Source organism: Oncorhynchus masou, chromosome 31 (genome assembly GCF_036934945.1).
Source record: "Oncorhynchus masou masou isolate Uvic2021 chromosome 31, UVic_Omas_1.1, whole genome shotgun sequence".
In the NCBI taxonomy this organism is placed as follows: Eukaryota; Metazoa; Chordata; class Actinopteri; order Salmoniformes; family Salmonidae; genus Oncorhynchus; species Oncorhynchus masou.
Genome location: NC_088242.1, coordinates 35,611,706 through 35,633,193, shown reverse-complemented (window position 1 = coordinate 35,633,193; position 21,488 = coordinate 35,611,706). Strand labels below are relative to the sequence as shown.

The following is a 21,488-nucleotide window of genomic DNA, read 5'->3' as shown; positions in this document are numbered from 1 at the left end:
CTAATTCAAGCCTGTCTCAAAATACAACAATGCCCCTTTAAGAACAATTACCTCTTTACCTGACTCACTTTTCAACTCCAAGCGGACTGTCGTGTGCCTTTTTACTGAGTGGCTTTCGTCTGGCCACTCTGCCATAAAGGCCTGATTGGTGGAGTGCTGCAGAGATGGTTGTCCTTCTAGAAGTTTCTCCCACCTCCACAGAGGAACTCTGGAGCTCTGTCAGCTCCCTTAACCAAGGCCCTTCTCCCCCGATTGCTCAGTTTGGCAAGGCGGCCAGCTCTAGGTAGAGTCTTGGTTGTTCCAAAGTTCTTCCATTTAAGAATGATGGATGCCATTGTGTTCTTGTGGACTTTCAATGCTGCAGAACAGGACAATTCCTTTGACCTCATGGCTTGGTTTTGGCTCTGACATGCACTGTCAACTGTGGCACCTTATATAGACAGGTGTGTGCCTTTCCAAATCAAGTCAAATTCATTGAATTTACTACAAGTGGACTCCAAACAAGTTGTGTAAACATCTCAAGGATGATCAATGGAAACAGGATGTAGCTGAGCTCAAGGGTCTGAATACAGTTGAAGTGAGAAGTTTACATACACCTCAGCCAAATACATTTAAACTCAGTTTTTCACAATTCCTGACATTTAATCCTGGTAAAAAAAAATCCCTTTTTTAGGTCAGTTAGGATCACCACTTTATTTTAAGAATGTGAAATGTCAGAATAATAGGAGAGAATGGTTTATTTCCCAGTGGGTCAGAAGTTTACATACATTCAATTAGTAGTTGGTAGCATTGCTTTTAAATTGTTTAACTTGTGTCAAACATTTCAGGTAGCCTTCCACAAGCTTTCCACAATAAGTTGGGTGAATTTATGGCCGATTCCTCCTGACAGAGCTGGTGTAACTGCGTCAGGTTTGTAGGCCTCCTTGCTTGCACACGCCTTTTCAGGTCTGCCCACACATTTTCTGTAGGATTGAGGTCAGGGCTTTGTGATGGCCACTCCAATACCTTGACTTTGTTGTCCTTAAGCCATTTTGACACAACTTCAGGAGTATGTTTGGGGTCATTGTCCATTTGGAAGACCCATTTGCGACCAAGCTTCCTGACTGATGTCTTGATGTTGCTTCAATATATCCACATAATTTTCCGTTCCTCATGATGCCATCTATTTTGTGAAGTGCACTAATCCCTCCTGCAGCAAAGCACCTCCACAACATGATGCTGCCACCCCTGTGCTTCACTGTTGGGATGGTATTCTTTGGCTTGCAGGCCTCCCCCTTTTTCCTCCAAACATAATGATGGTCATTATGGCCATACAGTCTATTTTGGTTTCATCAAACTAGAGGACATTTCTATGATCTTTGTCCCCATGTGCAGTTGCAAACTGTAGTTCTTTTTAATGGTGGTTTTGGAGCAGTGGCTTCTTCCTTGATGAACAACCTTTCAGGCTATGTCGATATAGGACTCGTTTAACTGTGGATATAGATACTTTTGAATCTGTTTCCTCCAGCATCTTCACACTGTCTTTTGCTGTTGTTCTACGATTGATTTGCACTTTTCACACCAAAGTACATTCATCTCTAGGAGACCGAACTCGTCTCCTTCCTGAGCGATATGACGGCTGCATGGTCCCATGGTGTTTATACTTGCATACTATTGTTTGTACAGATGGTACCTTCAGGCATTTGGAAATTGCTCCCAAGGATGAACCAGACCTTTGGAGGTATACAATTCTTTTTCTGAGGTCTTGGCTGATTTTTGGGGGGTTTTCCCATGATGTCAAGCAAAGAGGCACTGAGTTTGAAGGTCTTGAAATACATCCACAGGTACACCTCAAATTATGTCAATTAGCCTAGCAGAAGCTTCTAATGGCATTACTTAATTTTCTGGAATTTTCCGAGCTGTTTAAAGGCACAGTCAACTTAGTGTATGTAAACTTCTGACCCACTGTAATTGTGATCCAGTGAATTATAAGTGAAATAATCTGTCTGTAAACAATTGTTGGAAAAATTACTTCTGTCATGCACAAAGTAGATGTCCTAGCCAACTTGCCAAAACTATAGTTTGTTAACAAGAAATTTGTGGAGTGGTTGAAAAACGAGTTTTAATAACTAAAATAACTACTTATGTAAATTGTCAATGTGGGGTATTGTGTTTAGATTGATGAGTAATTGTTTTATTTAATCCATTTGAGAATAAGGCTGTAATGTAACAAAATGTGTAAAAAGGGAAGAGGTCTGAATACTTTCCGGATGGATCTACTCACGACCACAGTTCTTAACACAGTCCAGTTCAATGTAAATGGCACAGATCCATATATGGTAATGGTCTATTTACATATAGGCCTACTGCAACTCTGCTTGGTCATGCTGCCGGTCTTTGTAGAGTAAGGGCTGAGTAGTTCTCAATAGAATCCTACTCCAATGCGTTCTGCCAACAACAAAATCTCTTGCATAGTTGGTTTTGTTTCAGTATGTTGCATTGAACGTTGTTAATATTGCGTTCATTCGATAGCAATTGCCACAGTAAAGGAAAACGTTGATAGTGTTAACAGGGAAAACTCTAGAAAGTTGAGTTCAATCTCATGCCGCTCTTTCTGGGCTGATAGTTCTTCCGGGAGGCAGTATAGGGGCTACTGCACGCCGGTGCGCAGCTTAGAGGAAACATGTTGCGATTTTATTTTTGTTCAGTGTAGTTGAATTTAAATATTTTTTTAGCGGTTGTTTTTGTTGGCTTGTTATGTCTGTAAATGCCTTAACCAGTCCTCTCTGTCCTACCACAGCGCCGTAAATTTGTCATCGAGAGCAGAGGGAGCAAGAAAAAGCACACCTTAGTCACAGAGAGATCCAAGACGGCCACGTACCTGTGCAACCTTTGTTCTGCCCAGCACAAGTTTCACAATGAGATGAACTCTCGCCAGCTCAGTCACAGTCTGGCCTCAGGTCAGAACCTTTCATGTCATCCTAACTGGCTTGGGGCCAAAGGTTTTTCCTGGTTTGGTAACAGTCAAGAAGAACTCCTGGCCCCTTCCGTAACTACTACTACTACTACATTCCTGTTAATACTATGCCAGATACAGTTTGTGTCCTGTTCTTGGTGAATCTTAGCCTGACTTTTTGCCAGACTCTTCATCCATACAGCTAGCAAGCTATACACTGAGTGTACAAAACATTAGGGCCATCTACTCTTTCCAGGACATAGTTTTTACCTGGATTCACATGGTCAGTCTATGATCCATTAATGATTCACTTGTTAAATCCACTTCAAATCAGTGTAGATGAAGGGGATGAGGCAGGTTAAAGAAGGAATTTTAAGCCTTGAGACAATTGAGAGATGGATTGTGTAAGTGTGCCATTCAGAGGGTGAATTGGCAAGACAAAAAATGTATGTGCCTTTGAACTGAGTATGTATGGTAGTTGGCGCTATGCGCAACAGTTTGAGTCGTCGAGAACTTGCAGTGCTGCTGGGTTTTACACGCTCAACAGTTTCCCGTGTGTATCAAGAATGGTCCACCACCCAAAAGACATCCAGCCAATTTGACACAACTGTGGGAAGCATTGGAGTCAACATGGGCCAGCATCCCTGTGGAACGCTTTCGACACCTCGTAGAGTGCATGCCCCGACGAATTGAGGCTGTTCTGAGGGGTGCAACTCAATATTAGTAAGGTGTTCCCAATGTTTTGTCCACTCAGTGTATATCCTGCTATTGTTCCACGTGGGCTCATTGACAGGCCAAACAGGGACATGTTGTGATTATAGTACAGTTATTAGAGCAATTTGCACACTTATTAGATCTTCATTTACACCCATTTTGATTTCACTTTAGCCACTTTTGACCACCCATTGTTTGAACGTAAGAGCCCCTTCTCTTTCCAGAGGAGAACATAGTGCAGTATGCGGCAGTGTGTCGGGCTCAGAACAGCCGTAGCCAGATGAACAGCCAGGTGAGCCGGTGCTCTGTCTCTGAGACCATACGGACAGACAGCGGTCTGACCACACCGCAGGACGACTCCATGACCAAACTGTGTGATGACATTGCCGCCAAGATCGAGGCGCGGATCAAACAGCAGCGTGTCCTCCACGAGCAGGGGTAGGAGTGGAGAGCATGAAGTTCCCTTCCCTGTATTGTATGTACAGTAATATATATATATATATATATATATATATATATATATATATATATATATATATATATATATATATATATATATATATACTGTACATACCTTTTCTTTAATTTCTTGCATCTTTTAAGTACCCGTTATACAGTGGCAAGAAAAAGTGGTGAACTACCTGGATTTATGCATAAATTGGTCATAATGTTCTGACCTTCATTTAAATCATAACAATAGACAAACACTGTCTGCTTAAACTAACACACAAGCAATTATACATTTTCATGTCTTTTTTTTAACACACCGTGTAAACATTCACAGTACAGGGTGGAAAAAGGGAACCCTTGGATTTAATAACTGGTTGACACTCCTTTGGCAGCAATAACCTCAACCTAATGTTTTCTGTAGTTGCGGATCAGACCTGAGCAATGGTCAGGAGGACTTTTGGACCATTCCTCTTTAGAAAACTGTTTCAATTCAGCAATATTCTTGGGATGTCTGGTGTGAACTGCTCTCTTGAGGTCATGCAACAGCATCTCAATTGGGTTGAGGTCAGGACTCTGACTGGGCCACTCCAGAAGGTGTATTTTCTTCTGTTGAAGCCATTCTGCTGTTGATTTACTTCTGTGTTTTGGGTCATTGTCCTGTTGCATCACCCAACTTCTGGGTGATGTCCTGTTGAGCTTCAATTGGCGGACAGATAGGCTTACATTCTCCAGCAAAATGTCTAGATACACTTGGGAAATCTGTCTGATAGCAAGCTGTCCAGGCCCTGAGGCAGCAAAGCAGCCCCAAGCCATGATGCTCCCTCCACCATACTTTACAGTTGTGATGAGGTTTTCATGTCGGTGTGCTCTGCCTTTTTTTTCTCCACACATAGAGTTGTGTGTTCCTTCCAAACAACTCAACTGTAGTTTCATCTGTCCACAGAATGTTCTGCCAGTAGCGCTGTGGAACATCCAGGTGCACTTTTGCGATCTTCGGATGTGCAGCAATGTTTTTTTTGGACAGCAGTGGCTTCTTCTGTGGTGTCCTCTCATGAACACTATTCTTGTTTAGTGTTTTACATATCATAGATTTGTCAAAAGAGATGTTAGCATGTTCCAGAGATTTCTGTAAGTCGTTTTAGCTTGACACTTTAAGATTCTTCTTAACCTCATTGAGCATTCTGCGCTGTGCTCTTGCAGTCATCTTTGTAGGATGGCCACTCCTAGGGAGAGTAACAACAGTGCTGAACTTTCTCCATTTATAAACAATTTGTCTTACAGTGGACGGATGCACATCAAGGCTTAAAGAGATACTTTTGTAACCCTTTCCAGCTTTATGCAAGTCAACCATTTTTAATCTTAGTTCTTCTGAGATCTCTTTTGTTCAAGGCATTGTTCAATGCTTCTTGTGAATAGCAAACTCAAATTTTATGATAGGGCAGGGCAGCTCTAACCAACATCTCCAATCTCGTCTCATTGATTGGACTCCAGGTTAGCTGACTCCTGACTCCAATTAGCTTTTGGAAAAGTCATTAGCCTCGGGGTTCACATATTTTCCAACCTACACTGTGAATGTTTAAATGATGTATTCAATATAGAGAAGAAAAATACAATAATTTGTGTTATTAGCTTAAGCACACGGCGTTTGTCTGTTGTTGTGACTTAGATGGAGATCAAATAACATTTTATGACCAATTTATGCAGAAATCCAGGTCATTCCAAAGGGTTCACCTACTTTTTCTTGCCACTGAATGTCTTTCATCGAATGTTTTGTCATTTCATTTCTCCCTGTATCATTTCCAGCATAGGGAGACCATTGTCCGGGAACCTGTCACCAGCCCTGTCTCGTGGGTCTGGGAAGTGTGGGTCTGAGGCACCGTCCAGGTCTTCAGCAGCCAGAGGTATGGCTCGACTATCAGCTCCCAAGACAATTAAAACCTCATAACACTGTTGAATCAGGGACAGGACCAAGAGTCGGTGTTCCCCGGAAGCCTTCCAAAGCCAGGGCCAACCCCCCGCGAGGAGGACATCCTAGCAACCGCCATAGTAGCCTATCATTATCAGGAAGAGATGGCATACAGGCTTCTAACGAGGCAGCTGTGGTCGATGTATTTCGATACCATGTAGCTGTGGTACTTCAGTCAATAGATGTTCTTTTGTTGTGTTCTATAGATACCCCAACAAAGAGTGTCATACCAGAGAGAGAAGTCATTTGTGTGTCTTTAAAGAAAGACCCGAAGTACGGCGTAGGTGAGTATACCGTTAACAGCATTGAGTCGTGTGTGTGTGTGTGTGTATACATTAAAGGACATGTTTTAGATTAGCACTACAATGAAAAGTCATTGTTCTAAGGAAATCCTTTTATTTGTTCAGGTATTGTGATAGTTGGAGAAGACACGGTGGGGAAGTACGACCTGGGTATCTTCATAGCGTCCATCGTGCCGGGGGGACCAGCGGATAAAGATGGCCGCATCAGACCAGGTCGGTGATCAGGCTTTCTTTCCCCCCAGGCTTCGCCTCACAAAACTCACACCGGATTATGACGTCTGGTCTGGCTACACAAAACTTGTGGATAATAGCCTTGCATGCCGGGTTTATAGGCTTTCTAAGCTCTTATGTGAGCTTTGTCTGTTGACACGCTGCTGGTTAATTAACAAAGACAACCCCCAGTCCCTTTTCTTATCCCCTGCTTTTATGATGTTTACAAATCTGAATGAATTGGATAGAGGCTAACGGTTGATTCCAGGCCAGGACTAAGTGGACACCAACAACAAGATTGGTCATATTTCAGTGAAATATAAAAGTGAAACCTGATATATTAAATGCTACGGTGATGTTCTCCTTCAGGTGGGCGTCTGATCTCTTTGAACCACACCAGTCTGGAGGGCATGACCTTCAGTGAGGCTGCAGAGGTCATGCAGAACAGCCCACGGGAGGTCACACTCATTGTGTCCCAGCCCAAAGGTACTGGATGTGTGTGTCTCTGCTCTGTTCACAGCTGGTTTAGTAATAAACTGTGTTTTTGAAGTAGACGTGAAGCTTGCTGGCTTTTCAGCAAGACACTAGTTAGACCTCCAAATGCTTAATTAAGCTACTGGAATTTGAATTGTTTGTCCTCTGTAGAACTTCCCTACAGTACATACCACCAGAGGATGCTGGTGGAAGGAGCTATAGAAGGACGGGCTGGAATGAAGTAAATGAAACGGTATCAAACACGTCACGTTTGACGCCGTTCCATTCCAGCCATTAAAATGAGCTCATCCTCCTATAGCTCCTCCCACCAGCTTCCTCTGATACATACTGTATGTGGCCAGAGGTTTCCATGACTTTCGTTATTAGCTGATAATTCATCTGTTTGTTATTTTGTGTTTGTTTTTTTTACAGTTTCCTTGACACCCAACAGCGTGAGATCTCCGCTATTGAAGAACTACGAGTCCCAGACCACTTTGATGACTGATGTACACTCTGGGGAGGACGACCTGGATGAGATCGTGTCTGTCATGTTGACTCCAAAGACTGGCAGTAGACTGCAACTCCCTGACGTACGCATCCTCAATGCTCAGGTAACCAATGGCTACTGGACCATCTCCTCCGTGTTACAGACAATACTGTACATACCGCACGTGCTTAGATTCAGGAACAGTGAAGCCTTTTGTGTGATCGACGAGCGTTTAGATTTTGTACACACACAAGACAGCGAACATTAGCAATCAACTCTACAGAATGTCCGTTAAATCTGATGAAAGAATACAGAAATACAATAGAATACAGCCTTTCTCTTTAATTGCACCATTAATCATTAGCTCTTATCCCCTATACATTTTTCAGGATGGCTCCTTCAGGGCTCCTTCCATGAACTGCTTCAGGGGTGATGAGATATCTGTGGAGCTCAAGAAGAATGCTGGAGGAGGGTTAGGGATCAGTATTGCTGTGAGTTAACTCGCCAACCCTGCTGTTTCACACCTAACTCCCTATAGGACAACGCCAGGTATAGGCAAAGGGTGTATTTTCTGGTTGGCAGGAGAGGGATGGACCGACTGTAATTAAGTCTATGGGGTGTACAGATAAGTTGACCACACCTCTCTGGACAGGGAGTTCGATGTCCTCGATGTCTCTGGGTAATCCTTCAGACCCCTGGGGGTAATCACCTTGGAGAGGGAGGGCCTGCAGCTTGGAACCTGTCTGCCTACTGGACATTACAGTAGCCTATAGTAAAGCCCAGGTGTGTGTGTGTGAGAGAGTCCCTGACCCGTTACCTAACAGCCTGTGACAGGTCAACCTCAACAGGCTATGTGAGTTACTCACCACTCACAAGGCAGGTAGGTGCAAGCTGTTGAGAGAGAGAGACTTAGGAGGTCGTTCCTTCTCTTGCTAGAACAAAAGATGTACATGTACCTACTGCCTACCGACGAACCTGCAATTTCTACTAGTGGAATCGCCATGTTCGTCAGTGGCAGACACTTGACTTTGAGCCAATCAGAGATCCCGAACCTCCACGTGGGGGAGCGACAAGAAAAGGAGACAAGAGGGCACTTTTCCCGGTGTAATCCACCCCCTTCATCAGAATTGTTCTAACTAAAACAGTAAAGCTGTATAATGCATTGTGATGTAATCATAATGTTGCTAGTTATCTTGTTGTGGCCATCTGGCTACTGGGCTTACTACAAATTGTGGCTAGTTAGCAACAACATTAGTGCATCTTGCTAGTTAGCTAACATTAGCTATCTAAAGCAGGCACAAGCCAAACGTATCTTAAGAAATCTACTGCCATTTTGTGGTCTGGAGTATTTGAATGACGCTGATTGAACAAGGATACTGACTTTTTGTTGGTGTCTTCTCATTATGCCTGGCCGGAATTCGGATGATGTGAAGGGGGACCAGGGATGAGAGCACACCCCACCACACGCCTGGTGTGTCTGTTGGCATTCTGTTTTTTTTACCTCCTTCTTGTGATAAACAGAGTGTAAGATCTTGTAACCTGATAAACATACATTATTCCTTTTAGTCATCCCTCTCATTTACAGTAGCAGCCTGAGTGTGGGGACTATTGATCTGAAAAAAATGAGGTGTTAACTCTTTATGGTACATTGTCATTAATGTCAATTACATTTTAATCATTTAGCAGACACTCTTATCCAGAGTGACTTACAGTTAGTGTATTTATCTTAAGTGTAAAAGGCTCTCGTCGAAAGGAGTGGACCAAAGCGCAGCGTGGAAAGTGTTCATGATAAAAATAAAAAAAATTAAACACTCAACGTGAAAGCGAACCGTTCTGTCAGGCACAGACACTACACTAAACAGAAAACAAGATCCCACAAAACCCAAACAGAGAACCCAAACGGAAAATGACAACTATATATGATCCCCAATCAGAGACAACGATAAACAGCTGCCTCTGATTGGGAACCACACTCAAAAAACACACACAAAGAAATAGAAAACATAGACTTTCCCACCCGAGTCACACCCTGGCCTAACCAAACATAGAGAATAATAAGGATCTCTAAGGTCAGGGCGTGACATTATGATAGCTAGGTGGGACAACCACATATCACAGGCATAGTAAGTACATTTTCCTCAATAAAGTAGTTTAACACCAAAGTAGGAAAATAAAATATAAAATACAAAATTACATTACTGCTTTAGCAATTAGTCAGACATGCAAATGTTGTTGATGGCGTATATTGATAAACATACATTTCCACTGAGACTGTTATATTGTTGGATAATAACCTTGTGTTTCTGGTTTGTCAGGTTGGTGTGACCACAGGCCTGCGTCATGGCGGTGTCTTCATCAAAAGCCTAGTCTGTGGAGGGGCTGCTGAGCAAGATGGCCGCATCCAGTCAGGTGCAGTATAATCCTAAACAAGCTATATTATGTTACAGTGAAGCACCTGGAACAATAATAACACTAGAAGAGCATTACACTGGATTATTGCTGCACAAATTGAATTTACACTGAACAGAAATATAAACACAACATGTAAAGTGTTGGTCCTCTGTTTCATGAGCTAATATAAAAGATCCCAGAAATGTTACATATGCACAAAAAGTGTATTTCTCTCCAATTTAGTGCATAAATTTGTTTACATCCCTGTTAGTGAGCATTTCTCCTTTGCCAAAATAATCCATCCACCTGACAGGTGTGGCATATCAAGAAGTTTATTAAACATCATGATCATTACACAGGTGCACCTTGTACTTTTTTATTGTCCCCAGTGACTCGAAAATGTGCAAGTTCTTCTCACAACACAATGCCACAGATGTCTCAAGTATTGAGGGAGTGTGCAATTGGTATGCTGACTGCAGGAATGTCCATCAGAGCTGTTGCCGGAGAATTTAATGTTAATTTCTCTACCATAAGCCACCTAAAACGTTGTTTTAGAGAATTTGGCAGTGCGTCCAACCGGCCTCACAACAGCAGACCACATGTATGGCATCGAGAGGGCGAGCGGTTTGCTGATGTCAATGTTGTGAACAGAGTGCCTCATGGTGGCGGCGGGGTTATGGTATGGGCAGGCATAAGCTAAGGACAAAGAACACAATTGCATTTTATCGATGGCAATTTGAATGCACAGAAATACCGTGATGAGATCCAGAGGCCTATTTTCTGCAAGGTATCATTGACCAACAGATCTGTCTTCCCAGTCATGTGAAATAAATAGATTAGGGCCTTGACTGATTTCCACAAATTCACTACAACTAAAATCTTTGAAATTGTTGCATGTTGCGTTTATATTTTTGTTCAGTATAGATGAGAGTGAGATGATGAATCGCAATGGTGTGTGAATATATGTTTGTGCACGTCTAACAGGTGACAGACTGCTGGAAGTGGATGGCATCAGGTTTCAAGGGTTCACACATCAGCAGGCTGTGGAATGTCTGGCGAAAACAGGAGAGGTAAAGGAACATCAATATCTCAGCTGCAACCAGGACAGGGCAACACCGTCAAAGCTTTGCTTCTGCATTGGCCTTCAACTGAACTGTGTATTAAAAAAATATAAGTGTAAACACTAACATTTTAACATGTGTTCTGATTATGTGCCATCTTGTCTTATGCAATGTGTATGTATATTGTAACAAAATGGTAACTGTCCAGTTGGTCCAGGCATGCACGTACTGTTTCGTGTCTTGACGGCAGCCAGCTCAGTATGGTTTCCCTCTGAGGTCTTTGTAAGCCTAAAGTGGCCTTCCCCCACCAACCCATGGACAGCTCTGAGGGCATGGGCACGCATAGAACAAGACACCAGCCGCTGACATACCACAGAGTTGTGTGTTGGTTCACTCCATCTTCGAAACAGCAACCCATATGAATGGCAAGGTTGTCTCACTGCGAATAGTAGGCCTTGGCTTTGGAGCACAGCGGTGAGACTCTGTTCCAGGCAGGCCACAGGTTGGTCTCCAACCAGCCCCGAACAGTTGCCAATATTGGGTGACCTTCCTGCTCCCTCTTCAGGTCTTGGTCATTCCAGGTCTCCAAGGGAGCTGAGCTCCTGTCTGCTGCCTGAATTTCCACCACTGTGGGCAGGAGATCATCTTTTTGTTCCAAGTGTTGGCAGTGTTTACAGTCTTCCTCTTCACACGGCCGGCGAGACAACGCATCAGCATTTATGTGGAGACGACCAGCCCGGTGCTGTATCTGGTAGTCTCACTCCTGTAGCTCTTCTATCCAACGAGTCACCTGGACCTGTGTTTCTTGGAAGTTGAGGAGCCAGGTGAGTGAGGCATGGTCAGTACAAAGGAGGAACTGGCTCCCGTAGAGGTAGAGTTGACCACAACAACTCTCAGCGGGTGACACAGTAGTTAACCTCGGCACGGTTGAAGTTCCGACTGTAGAAGGCCACCACCTGTTACCCATCCAGCCCCTCCTACAAAAGAACAGCCTCAATGCCTACAATACCTTGCATCTTTGTCCATGATGAATGGGTGCTGGATGTTGGGGTATCAGGACTGGAGCCTTGGTAAGGGCCTCCCGCAGTTCAGCGAATGCAGCAGCGCAGTTCTCATCCCAATTGAACCACTGGTCCTTGTTTGTAAGGCGGTGTAGAGGGCTGGCTAATGTTGTAAAGTTATTGATGATCCTTTGGTAGTAATAAGCTAGGCCAGCAAAGCTGAACCGACACCACCTTGCTGGGACAGTTGCGACTCAGTCTTTAATGACTTGGCTTAGGAACTTGACCTGAAGTAGGTGACACTTCTTGGTGTGGAGCTCGAGTCCTGCCTATCAGATGGCAAGTGGAACCTCACGCAGATTCGCCAGAGATCCCTGGAAGTTTTCTGCATGCACATGGAGGTCACCCAGGTAGACCACACTCTTGTTGCGGGGGATTGTGGCCAGCATTTGCTCCATAAGACGCTTCAAGGTTGGTGGAGCAATGCAGAGCCCAGAGGGTATCACGGTAAACTGCCACAGTCCTTGTCCAATCGAGAAGGAGGTCTTTGGCCTGGTTTCAAGGGGTCCACTTGCCAATAACCACTGCGGAGATCAAGGGAACTGAAACACAGTGACCCTGTGATGGGGAGGGGATAGGAATCCTTTCTGGTCACATAGTTCAGCTGCCTGTAGTCTGCACCAAACTGCTATGAGCCATCCTTCTTGACAAGGACTACAGGGGCCACCCAAGGGCTGTTGGATGGCTCGATGAATGGGCCACTGTGTCTGGAAGAACAACAGGTGGAACAAAGGATATAGTGGAACTGGTGTCAATCAACACCTGGCAGGCCTCACCGCTGATGCTGCATGGAAAGTAGAGGCCCTGCGTCTGATCCAAACAACCAACTTGATGTTCCGGCTCAACGAGGGGGTCAGGGGACTAAGGTGATGCTCCCCTCACTTCATTACCCCCCCCCCTAGCATTTTCCATCAACTCAGGGGCGGGCAACAGATAATCTCAGGCTGGCGTTGACCTCTCTCAGTGGACCATCGTAGAGTCCACTGCCAGTGCTTCAACTTGGCTTTGTAGACTACCTCATCTGAGTCACTCTTGGTCTCCACCTCAGTTTCTACCCACAGTGTCCTTGGGATAACCCAACTCTTTGGGGTCAAGATGTTTTCCACTCTTTCTGCTTCTTCCTGCTGCCTTAGACAGTGTGGCAGAGGCAGCCAGCTGCACATGCTATTGGAGCCTTCCAGAGGAAGACGTGTAGGGCCAGTTCTTCATGATCAGTCTTGGCAAACTGGGGGTAGGTTTGTCTGGCGTAATAACACATATCTGTAGAGCTGAGGTTTAGTAGGGCCTGTAGGGCCTGGGAAAAGGTGCACAGCCGTTTCCTCTTCACCCCAACCATTTTGCCACGCAGCTAGCTGAAACTGGGCTAGGTAGGGTTCCCAGAACTCCACTCCCCTGTAGCGGGCCACCTTCAACGTCCGGGTGGGCTCCTCCATTCCTTGGACCACCATCATCTGGTCCACTAAGACCACATCCGTCTCCATGCCACTGTGTTGGACAACGAGGCACCACACCTTCCTCCAGGTGGCGCTATGGGGTGTGGTGAAGCAGAACCTCCACTGGCTTGGAGCAGGCTGTCCAGGTATGAGCCCTCTGGTGTAGGATCCATGGGCGACTTGCCTGTTCCTCCCAGGCTCAGCTCATCCTCCTTCCCCTTCATCCATGTGGGTGGGGTGCGGGTGGGGGGGGGGGGCACTTTCCGCTGAGGCTCAGCTCCTTGAGCAGAGTGCTCAGCTTCTCCTCTTCTTCGCCAGCTGCTTCACTGTGTCATCCATCCTGTCAAGCCTTGGGTGTATAGCAATCCCACTTCTGACACTAATGTAACAAATTCGGGAGGTAGCCCCAAACGGTTCTCTAACCCAGGTCCAGCAGCTGTCAAGCCAACATCTTGACTGTTACACCAAGAGGTTCGAACTCACGAGGTCGCTAGGTGTTGGGTTATGGTCTCTACAAGGTCAAGACGAATAAGAAGCATTAAGCATTTCTGACAGCCCGTCCTAACCGGGGCTTATGTTGAAAAAATCCGAAATGTTTTTTTGGTTTTTTTTACAGATTACAAAAAAATCGGACTCCAAAATGGTGTATCATACACTGTGATTGGAAGAAGCATGGGAAAATGATGCTGCTTTAAACATTTATAAACTTGTTTTCCCACTTAGGAGACAAGTAGGAGAGAATGACCTTGAAAGATTTTGTTGAGTGCTCGAGAGCTCTTCTTTGTTTACACCCTTTCAGCATCGTTCACACCTTCTTAAGCCATTAGACCCATCCATCTATTTAAGAATTCACATTTAAATGCACAGCAAGGTCAGCATGGTCAACCGCTCCATTATCTCAGCCAATCATGGCTAGCCAGGAAGGATCCTGTCTTTATCCCTGTATAGCTCAGTGCTTTCTCCTTGGCTAAACTAGGCTCATAATTTAACATTTGTATTCATATTTATGGACCACATACAAGTTTTGAAATGAAGGCACATGAAAGTTCATCAGCCCCGTTGGCCTGGCGTATCACATTGTTTGTCTTCATTTAACCCTTTCCTGTCCTAGGTGGTGACCATGGTCTTGGAGAGGGAGAACATGACCCTGCCCAGGGTGTCTCCGAGCCCAGACACAGGGCGCAGTCTCCTGGGGCGCAGCCTGTCTCCCCGGAGTGCCCACCTGGACATCACCCAGATGAGGAACAACAGCTGCCCCGCCATCATCACCCCCTTCTTCGTCAGGCCCAAGGACTACAGTTTTGTGTCTGACAGTAAGGGAAATATCATTGACAAGGAAGCTTAAGTGTAAGGGGAACAGTGGCGCTTCGAGGGATTGACCTCCGAAGCAAGGTTATCATTGTCCATGAGTTTACACTGGGTGATGTTGCATGATTTCTAATCCGTCCCTTAGAGCAGGTTTTCCCAAACTCAGTCCTGGATCCACCGTCCAAGCCTCCAAGGTGAACTCAAGACACACTTCAATCCCCTAACCCCTCCACCCTACAGATAACACTCTGGAGGTGACCTTGAAGAAGAGCCAGAATGGCTTGGGCTTCAGCTTCCTGGTCCCTGAGCTCAACCCCTCAAAAGGAGACTCAGGCAGTAGTCTTGTCCGGATCAAGAAGCTTTTCCCTGGCCAGCCAGCGGAGGAGAGTGGGCAGATCCAGGAGGGTGACGTCATCCTGGCAGTCAATGGAGAATCGCTGAAGGGATTGTCCTACCAGGTAAATATTGACGTAGACCGATGTAATACGACTGTACAATTGTAGCTACAACTGTGAGTTAGAATACTGTATATGGGGGGTGGGTGGGTTTGTGTTAATCTGAGCATAGGAAGACCGATAATTGTGACAATTTAGTGTGAGAGAGAGAAGAGTTTTGTTTCACTCAATGTGATTGGTTTGTTCAATAGCTCTTTATCAACATTATCTCTGATCATTTTCTTGCATTACGGGTTACATCAAGCCAATTGGGAGACAATAACTTGGTTATTAACAGTCAATCGTATTGTGGTGAGTCCAAGAGTACTTAGATTCAGTGTACCTCATTAACACACGGATGGGATTAATAAGTGAAGATCTAAGAACGTGCAGTGTACAAAGCCCTTCTCAGTGGCCAGATCCTTAGTCCATCTCTGGTCTATCTTTCCCATAATGACTTAATTGCCTGACTGTAGATGACAGTGAGTGACTGTTCTCTCTATGGCCTGTAGAGGGTGGTAATGCTGCTGAGAGGCTCTTCTCCTGAAGTCCGGTTGTCTCTGTGCCGTCCTGCTCCAGGTAAATACACATCTGGACAGGGCAGATAAATTTTACGCAATTTTTTTGCATTTATGAGAACATTTTATCTTTCACACTAAAACGTCCAATGCAGTTGTTTTTTACCACAATATCAAATCATTTCTGGGTCACAATTTAGTACCTTATTGTGACTGTTTTTTAATTAAAATGGTCAAAAACAAACAAAAATAGATGTTTTTTTTTGCAAAAAGCTCATTCTCAAGCAAGAATTCTTTGTGATTGGTCATAACGTTTACACAACCCCACCCATGCAAAACAAGCTGAAATGTCAGGCTGTATTTGCAAACAGCTCTTATCTTAAATGGGTATTGTCATAATTTTCACAATTTCACAGTATTATTCCAATGTGTGAATATACAGGCAACTGCCAAAATAAAGGAGACACCAACATGAAATGTCTTAATAGGACATTAGGCCACCATGAGCCAACACAGCATCCATGCACCTTGGCATCGAATCTAAAAGTGTCTGGAACTCTACTGGAAGGACGTGACAACATTCCATCATTTGGTGTTTTGTTGATGGTGTTGGAAAACTCTGTCTCAGGCACCGCTCCAGAATCTCCAATAAGTGTTCAATTGGGTTTAGATCTGGTGATTAAAACGGCCATTGCGGATGGTTTACATCGTTTTCATGCTCATCATACTATTCGGTGACTACTTGTGCCGTGTGGATGGGAGCATTGTCATCCTATGGGGGGTTTAGCCAGGGTAGGCAAAATAATGGCAAAAATAATGGTCTGCTCAGCATTTTTATATACTTAACAAAAATATAAACGCAACATGCAACATTTTCAAGGATTTTACTGAGTTACAGTTCATAGAAGGAAATCAGTCAATTGAAATAAATTCATTAGGTCCTAACCTATGGATTTCACATGACTGGGCATCGGCACAGCCATGGGTGGGCCTTTGGGGGGCATAGGCCAACCCACTTGGGAGCCAGGGCCACCCACAGCCAATCAGAATACGTTTTTTTTTCCCACAAAAGGCCTTTATTACAGACAGAAATACTCCACAGCCCTCCACTCTCCTCAGACTATCCTGCAAGTGAAAAATAAAGATGGAGGTCCTGGACCGGCGTGGTAACACGTGGTCTGTGGTTGGGAGGCTGGTTGGATGTACTGCCATGTACTTGATTGGCCGACCAAGAGCCCGGACTTGAACCTGATCGAACATCTCTGGAGAAACGTGAAAATAGCTGTGCAACAACGCTCCCAATCCAACCTGACAGAGCTTGAGAGGACCTGCAGAGAAGAATGGGAGAAACTCCTCAAATACAGGTGTGCCAAGCTTGTAGCATCATACCCAAGAAGACTCGATGCTGTAATCGCTGCCAAAGGTGCTTCAACAAAGTACTGAGTAAAGGGTCTGAATACTTATGTAAATGTGATATTTATATGTTTTTTATAAATTAGCAAGAAATTCTAAACCTGATTTTGCTTTAACATTATGGGGTTTTGGGTGAAGATTGAGGGGGGGGGGGGAACTATTTAATCAAATTTGGAATAAGACTGTAACGTAACAAAATGAGGAAAAAGTCAAGGGGTCTGAATAATTTCCGAAGGCATTGTATACTGTAAAACACTGTAAAACCCTGTTTATGACCGTGCTGCCTCTTTAATAAAGTTGCCTTTTTATTCCTTGGCCATAATATCAAACTGCATGTATTTGTATGTTTCCTTCCTTTTCCTTCCATTTTGATCTCTTCCAAGGAATTCTGCCTCCCATTGAAACATTGCTTCGCACCTGAGCGATGTAACATCACAGTACGTGAGCACCAACAGATGTTCAGGAATATACTTCTTGAGAGACAGACAGGAGATGTTCAAGGAGCAGGACAAGTGGAGATCTGTCCAGAGGAAAGGGCAGGACAGGTGGAGACGGTCAGTACCAGCACTGCAAGATGTATCTCAAGATACCTCATAATGTCAGATTCCGTTTTAAAGACTGCAAAAAATTGACCTGAATAATTCTGAAATTTGCATTTTCAGCATCACTGCATTCTATGAGTCAGAGGTGTTGCGTGAGGCCCCGGCAGACAAGAACCAACTGTGTTAAGCAGGAGGCGCTGCTTAGGGCAACTCGTGAAGTGATGAATATGCTAAATGATGGAAATCTCTTTTTATTTAGGTAAGTAGGAGTTAGTTCAAATCAAAATCAAATTTCTTTTTTTTTTTTTACATGCGCTGAATACAAAAGTGAAATGCTTACTTATAAGCCCTTAACCAATAATGCAGTTTTAAGAAAAAATAAGAAAATAGAAAAATCACAAATAGTTAAAGAGCAACAGAAGAGGCAATATACAGGGGGTACCTGTGTATATATACAGTACCAGTCAAAAGTTTGGACACCTACTCATTCAAGGGTTTTTCTTTATTTTTACTATGTTCTACTTCGTTGAATAGTAGTGAAGACATCACAACTATGAAATAACACATGTGGAATCATGTAGTAACCAAAAAAGTGTTTAAAAAAATCAAACTAGATTACAGTTTTTTGATGACAAGCTTTGCAAACTCTTGGCATTCTCTCAACCAGTTTTACCTGGAATGCTTTTCCTACAGTCTTAAAGGAGTCCCCACATATGAGCACTTGTTGGCTGCTTTTCCTTCACTCTGCGGTCCAACTCCTCCCAAATCATCTCAATGATTGTGGAAGCCAGGTCCTTCTTGATCAAATAGCCCTTACATAGCCTGGAGGTGTGTTGGGTCATTGTCCTGTTTAAAAACAAATGATAGTCCCACAAAGCGCAAACCAGATGGGATGGTGTATTGCTGCAGAATGCTGTGGTAACCATGCTGGTTAAGTGTGCCTTGAACTCTAAATAAATCACTGACAGTGTCACCAGCACAACACCATCACACCATCACACCTCCTCCATGCGGGAACTACACGTGCAGAGATCATCTTTTCACTTGTCTCACAAAGACATGGTGGTTGGAACCAAACATTTCCAATTTAGACTCATCAGACCAAAGGACAGATTTCCATCGGTCTTATGTCCATTGCTTGTGTTTCTTGGCCCAAGCAAGTTTCTTCTTATTATTGGTGTCGCTTAGTATTGAGTTCTTTGCAGCAATTCAACCACGAAGGCCTGACTCATGCAGTCTCCTCTGGACAGTTGATGTTGAGATGTGTCTGTTACTTGAACTCTGTGAAGCATTTATTTTGGCTGCAATCTGAGGTGCAGTTAACTCTAATGAACCTATCCTCTGCAGTAGAGGTAACTCTGGGTCTTCCTTTCCTGTGGCGGTCCTCATGAGAGCCAGTTTCATCATTGCGCTTGATGGTTTTTGCGACTGCACTTGAAGAAACGCTCAACGTTCTTGAAATGTTCAGTATAGACTGACCTTCATGTCTTAAAGTAATGATGGACTGTCATTTCTCCTTGCATATTTGAGCTGCTCTTGCCATAATATGGACTTGGTATCTTACCAAAAACCAACCCTACCTTGTCACAACACAACTGATTGTCTCAAAAGCATTTAAATGAGCTTTTAAAAAGGCACACCTATTATTTGAAACGGGTTCCAGGTGACTACCTCATGAAGCTGGTTGAGAGAATACCAAGAGTGTGCAAAGCTTTTCATCAAGGCAAAGGGTGGCTACTTTGAAGAATCTCAAATATGAAATATACTTTTATTTGTTTGACACTTTTTTGGGGGGGGTTCCAACATGATTCCATATGTGTTATTTCATAGTTTTGATGTCTTCACTATTATTCTACAATGTAGAAAATAGTAACATTAAAGAAAACCCCTTGAATGAGGTGGTGTGTCCAAACTTTTGACTGGTTCTCTATATTCAGATCAAGTCAATGGCCTTTTCTCTTTTTCCTAGATTATTTTGAGTACCAGGAGAGGCAAAACCCTTCCAGAAATACCACATGTAGCTTCATGTTATCACATGTTGCTTTACTTGTTGTCCCATGTTATCACATGTTGCTTTACTTGTTGTCACATGTTATCACATTAACTTCCCATAAGATGAAAATGAGTTCACTGGGGCAGTGGAGTTCTACAGTGTTAACCACTGACAACAAGGAGCGCACTATTACACAAGCTCAAGTGGATTGAAGGTCAAGGGAATTTATTAACCATGGCTTTGTGAACTGTATGGTTTTGCCTGATGCAGATTTGGTTTCAGTTCTGTGGTCAGTGGCACAGAAAGACAGACAGGATGTACCGCGTACAAAGAGAGAAAGGGTACACGGTTGAAGCGCTATGGTCACATAGGGAGGCCTGATAAAGAAAGAGTACGTAACCACAGTCCTGATTTAAATAACACCTCAATGTTCCGTCCTGCACAGTTCAGTATATCCCCCTAATAGTGTTTGTGAGTGGAGATCAGGTGAAGTCCTGTACTTAGGGCAATACATCACATTCATTTAAGGTCAAACAGAACAGAGCTCTTACAGAGTGATCGGTAGTCTTTCTCTGCCTGGTAGCACAACTCCCAATTCACATGTCCAGTTAAAGCGTACTAGTTAAATGGATCTGAGATTTTAACATATGCACAGGGCTGCGGGACCTATACTGTCACCCTCTTACAATTTAACATTATATATTAACAGTATAGAATATAGACTGTAGGATGATTTCATACAGAAGGCACCACAAATGCAGTGCATAATCAAAGAACAGGTAAGAAATGTACCTCTTATTTAACCCATGAAGCTATTGTCCACTGGGTGGCAGCATAGAGCTAAAAAAGATTCCCCTTCCACAGTCACTGTCCCTATATCATCCCTCCTGTGCCTCAAAGCCAGGTTGGTTGGAGAAAGTCTTCTAAATATTTCTCACTAAGAAGTAGTTTTGCCTATACGTGATGGTTAGGTGATACTTGATATCAAATATGGAGTTTTGGTTTGTGATTGATCTTTGCCTCTCTCTTCACAGACGGAGCTACCGAATGTAATCTGGTGCAAAGGGATGACGCCCCGGAAAGCACATGATAACATCTGTCAAACTTTACATCTGACTGATGATACATTAATCGTTTAATGAACTCCTACCTTCTGTTTAGTCATAAACCTACTGTAGGATCACACTGATTCTGACATGGGGCCTTATAGCCACACTACATGATGGGAAGGCTACTCCGTGACATCACCCTAAATTAGTAGCAACTAGCATGTGTAGCATGTGGAGGTTTTGCTGTGACACAAGCAGAATGAACACACCTGTCAAAGAAGCAAGTAATAGTGACATTCGATTCTGTTCTTTTTTCTGAATTCTACAGTCGTAAACTCTTCTGAATATCATCAGTGGTCTTGCCTTTGTGTGTGTGTTTTCGTAACTGGAGAACCCCCAAGTTAACCCACCGTTAACCCAAAGTATTTTGGGACGGGTTAGTATCATTTGATTTACACAACACAACTTTGAATATGCAAAATATTTTATATTGTGAAAAAAACAAGAAATATGACCAAAAAAACTGAACTTGAGCGTGCATAACTATCCACCCCCCCCCCCCCCACCCCCCCCACACCTTTTTCTGCAATTACAGCTGCAAGTCTCTTAGGGAATGTCTCTATAAGCTTGGGACATCTAGCACTGGGATTTTTGCCCATTCTTCAAGGTGGCAATCTTTTTGTCATACCACAGATTCTCAATTGGATTGAGGTCTGGGCTTTGACTAGGCCACTCCAATACATTTCA

General features: G+C 43.8%; 1 protein-coding gene and 1 long non-coding RNA gene across 2 annotated transcripts in view; both read left to right on the top strand.

Moving 5' to 3' along the window:
- Window positions 1-17,653, top strand: part of LOC135524941 (tyrosine-protein phosphatase non-receptor type 13-like) — a 33,111-nt gene extending 15,458 nt beyond the window's left edge. Inside the window, 14 exon segments of the mRNA XM_064952774.1 lie at window positions 2,780-2,939; window positions 3,874-4,087; window positions 5,903-6,000; window positions 6,272-6,349; window positions 6,473-6,580; window positions 6,947-7,063; window positions 7,484-7,662; window positions 7,928-8,029; window positions 9,854-9,947; window positions 10,914-10,999; window positions 14,596-14,797; window positions 15,033-15,250; window positions 15,739-15,805; window positions 17,541-17,653. Of these exon segments, the coding sequence (XP_064808846.1) occupies window positions 2,780-2,939; window positions 3,874-4,087; window positions 5,903-6,000; window positions 6,272-6,349; window positions 6,473-6,580; window positions 6,947-7,063; window positions 7,484-7,662; window positions 7,928-8,029; window positions 9,854-9,947; window positions 10,914-10,999; window positions 14,596-14,797; window positions 15,033-15,250; window positions 15,739-15,805; window positions 17,541-17,578 (1,761 nt within the window). The 3' untranslated portion in view covers window positions 17,579-17,653.
- Window positions 17,654-17,874: 221 nt separating this feature from the next.
- LOC135525173 (uncharacterized) lies at window positions 17,875-21,091 on the top strand. Its single transcript, XR_010453082.1, has 2 exons — window positions 17,875-17,958; window positions 20,727-21,091. It is a non-coding gene; the product is annotated as an uncharacterized LOC135525173 (long non-coding RNA).
- Window positions 21,092-21,488: the final 397 nt, after the last annotated feature.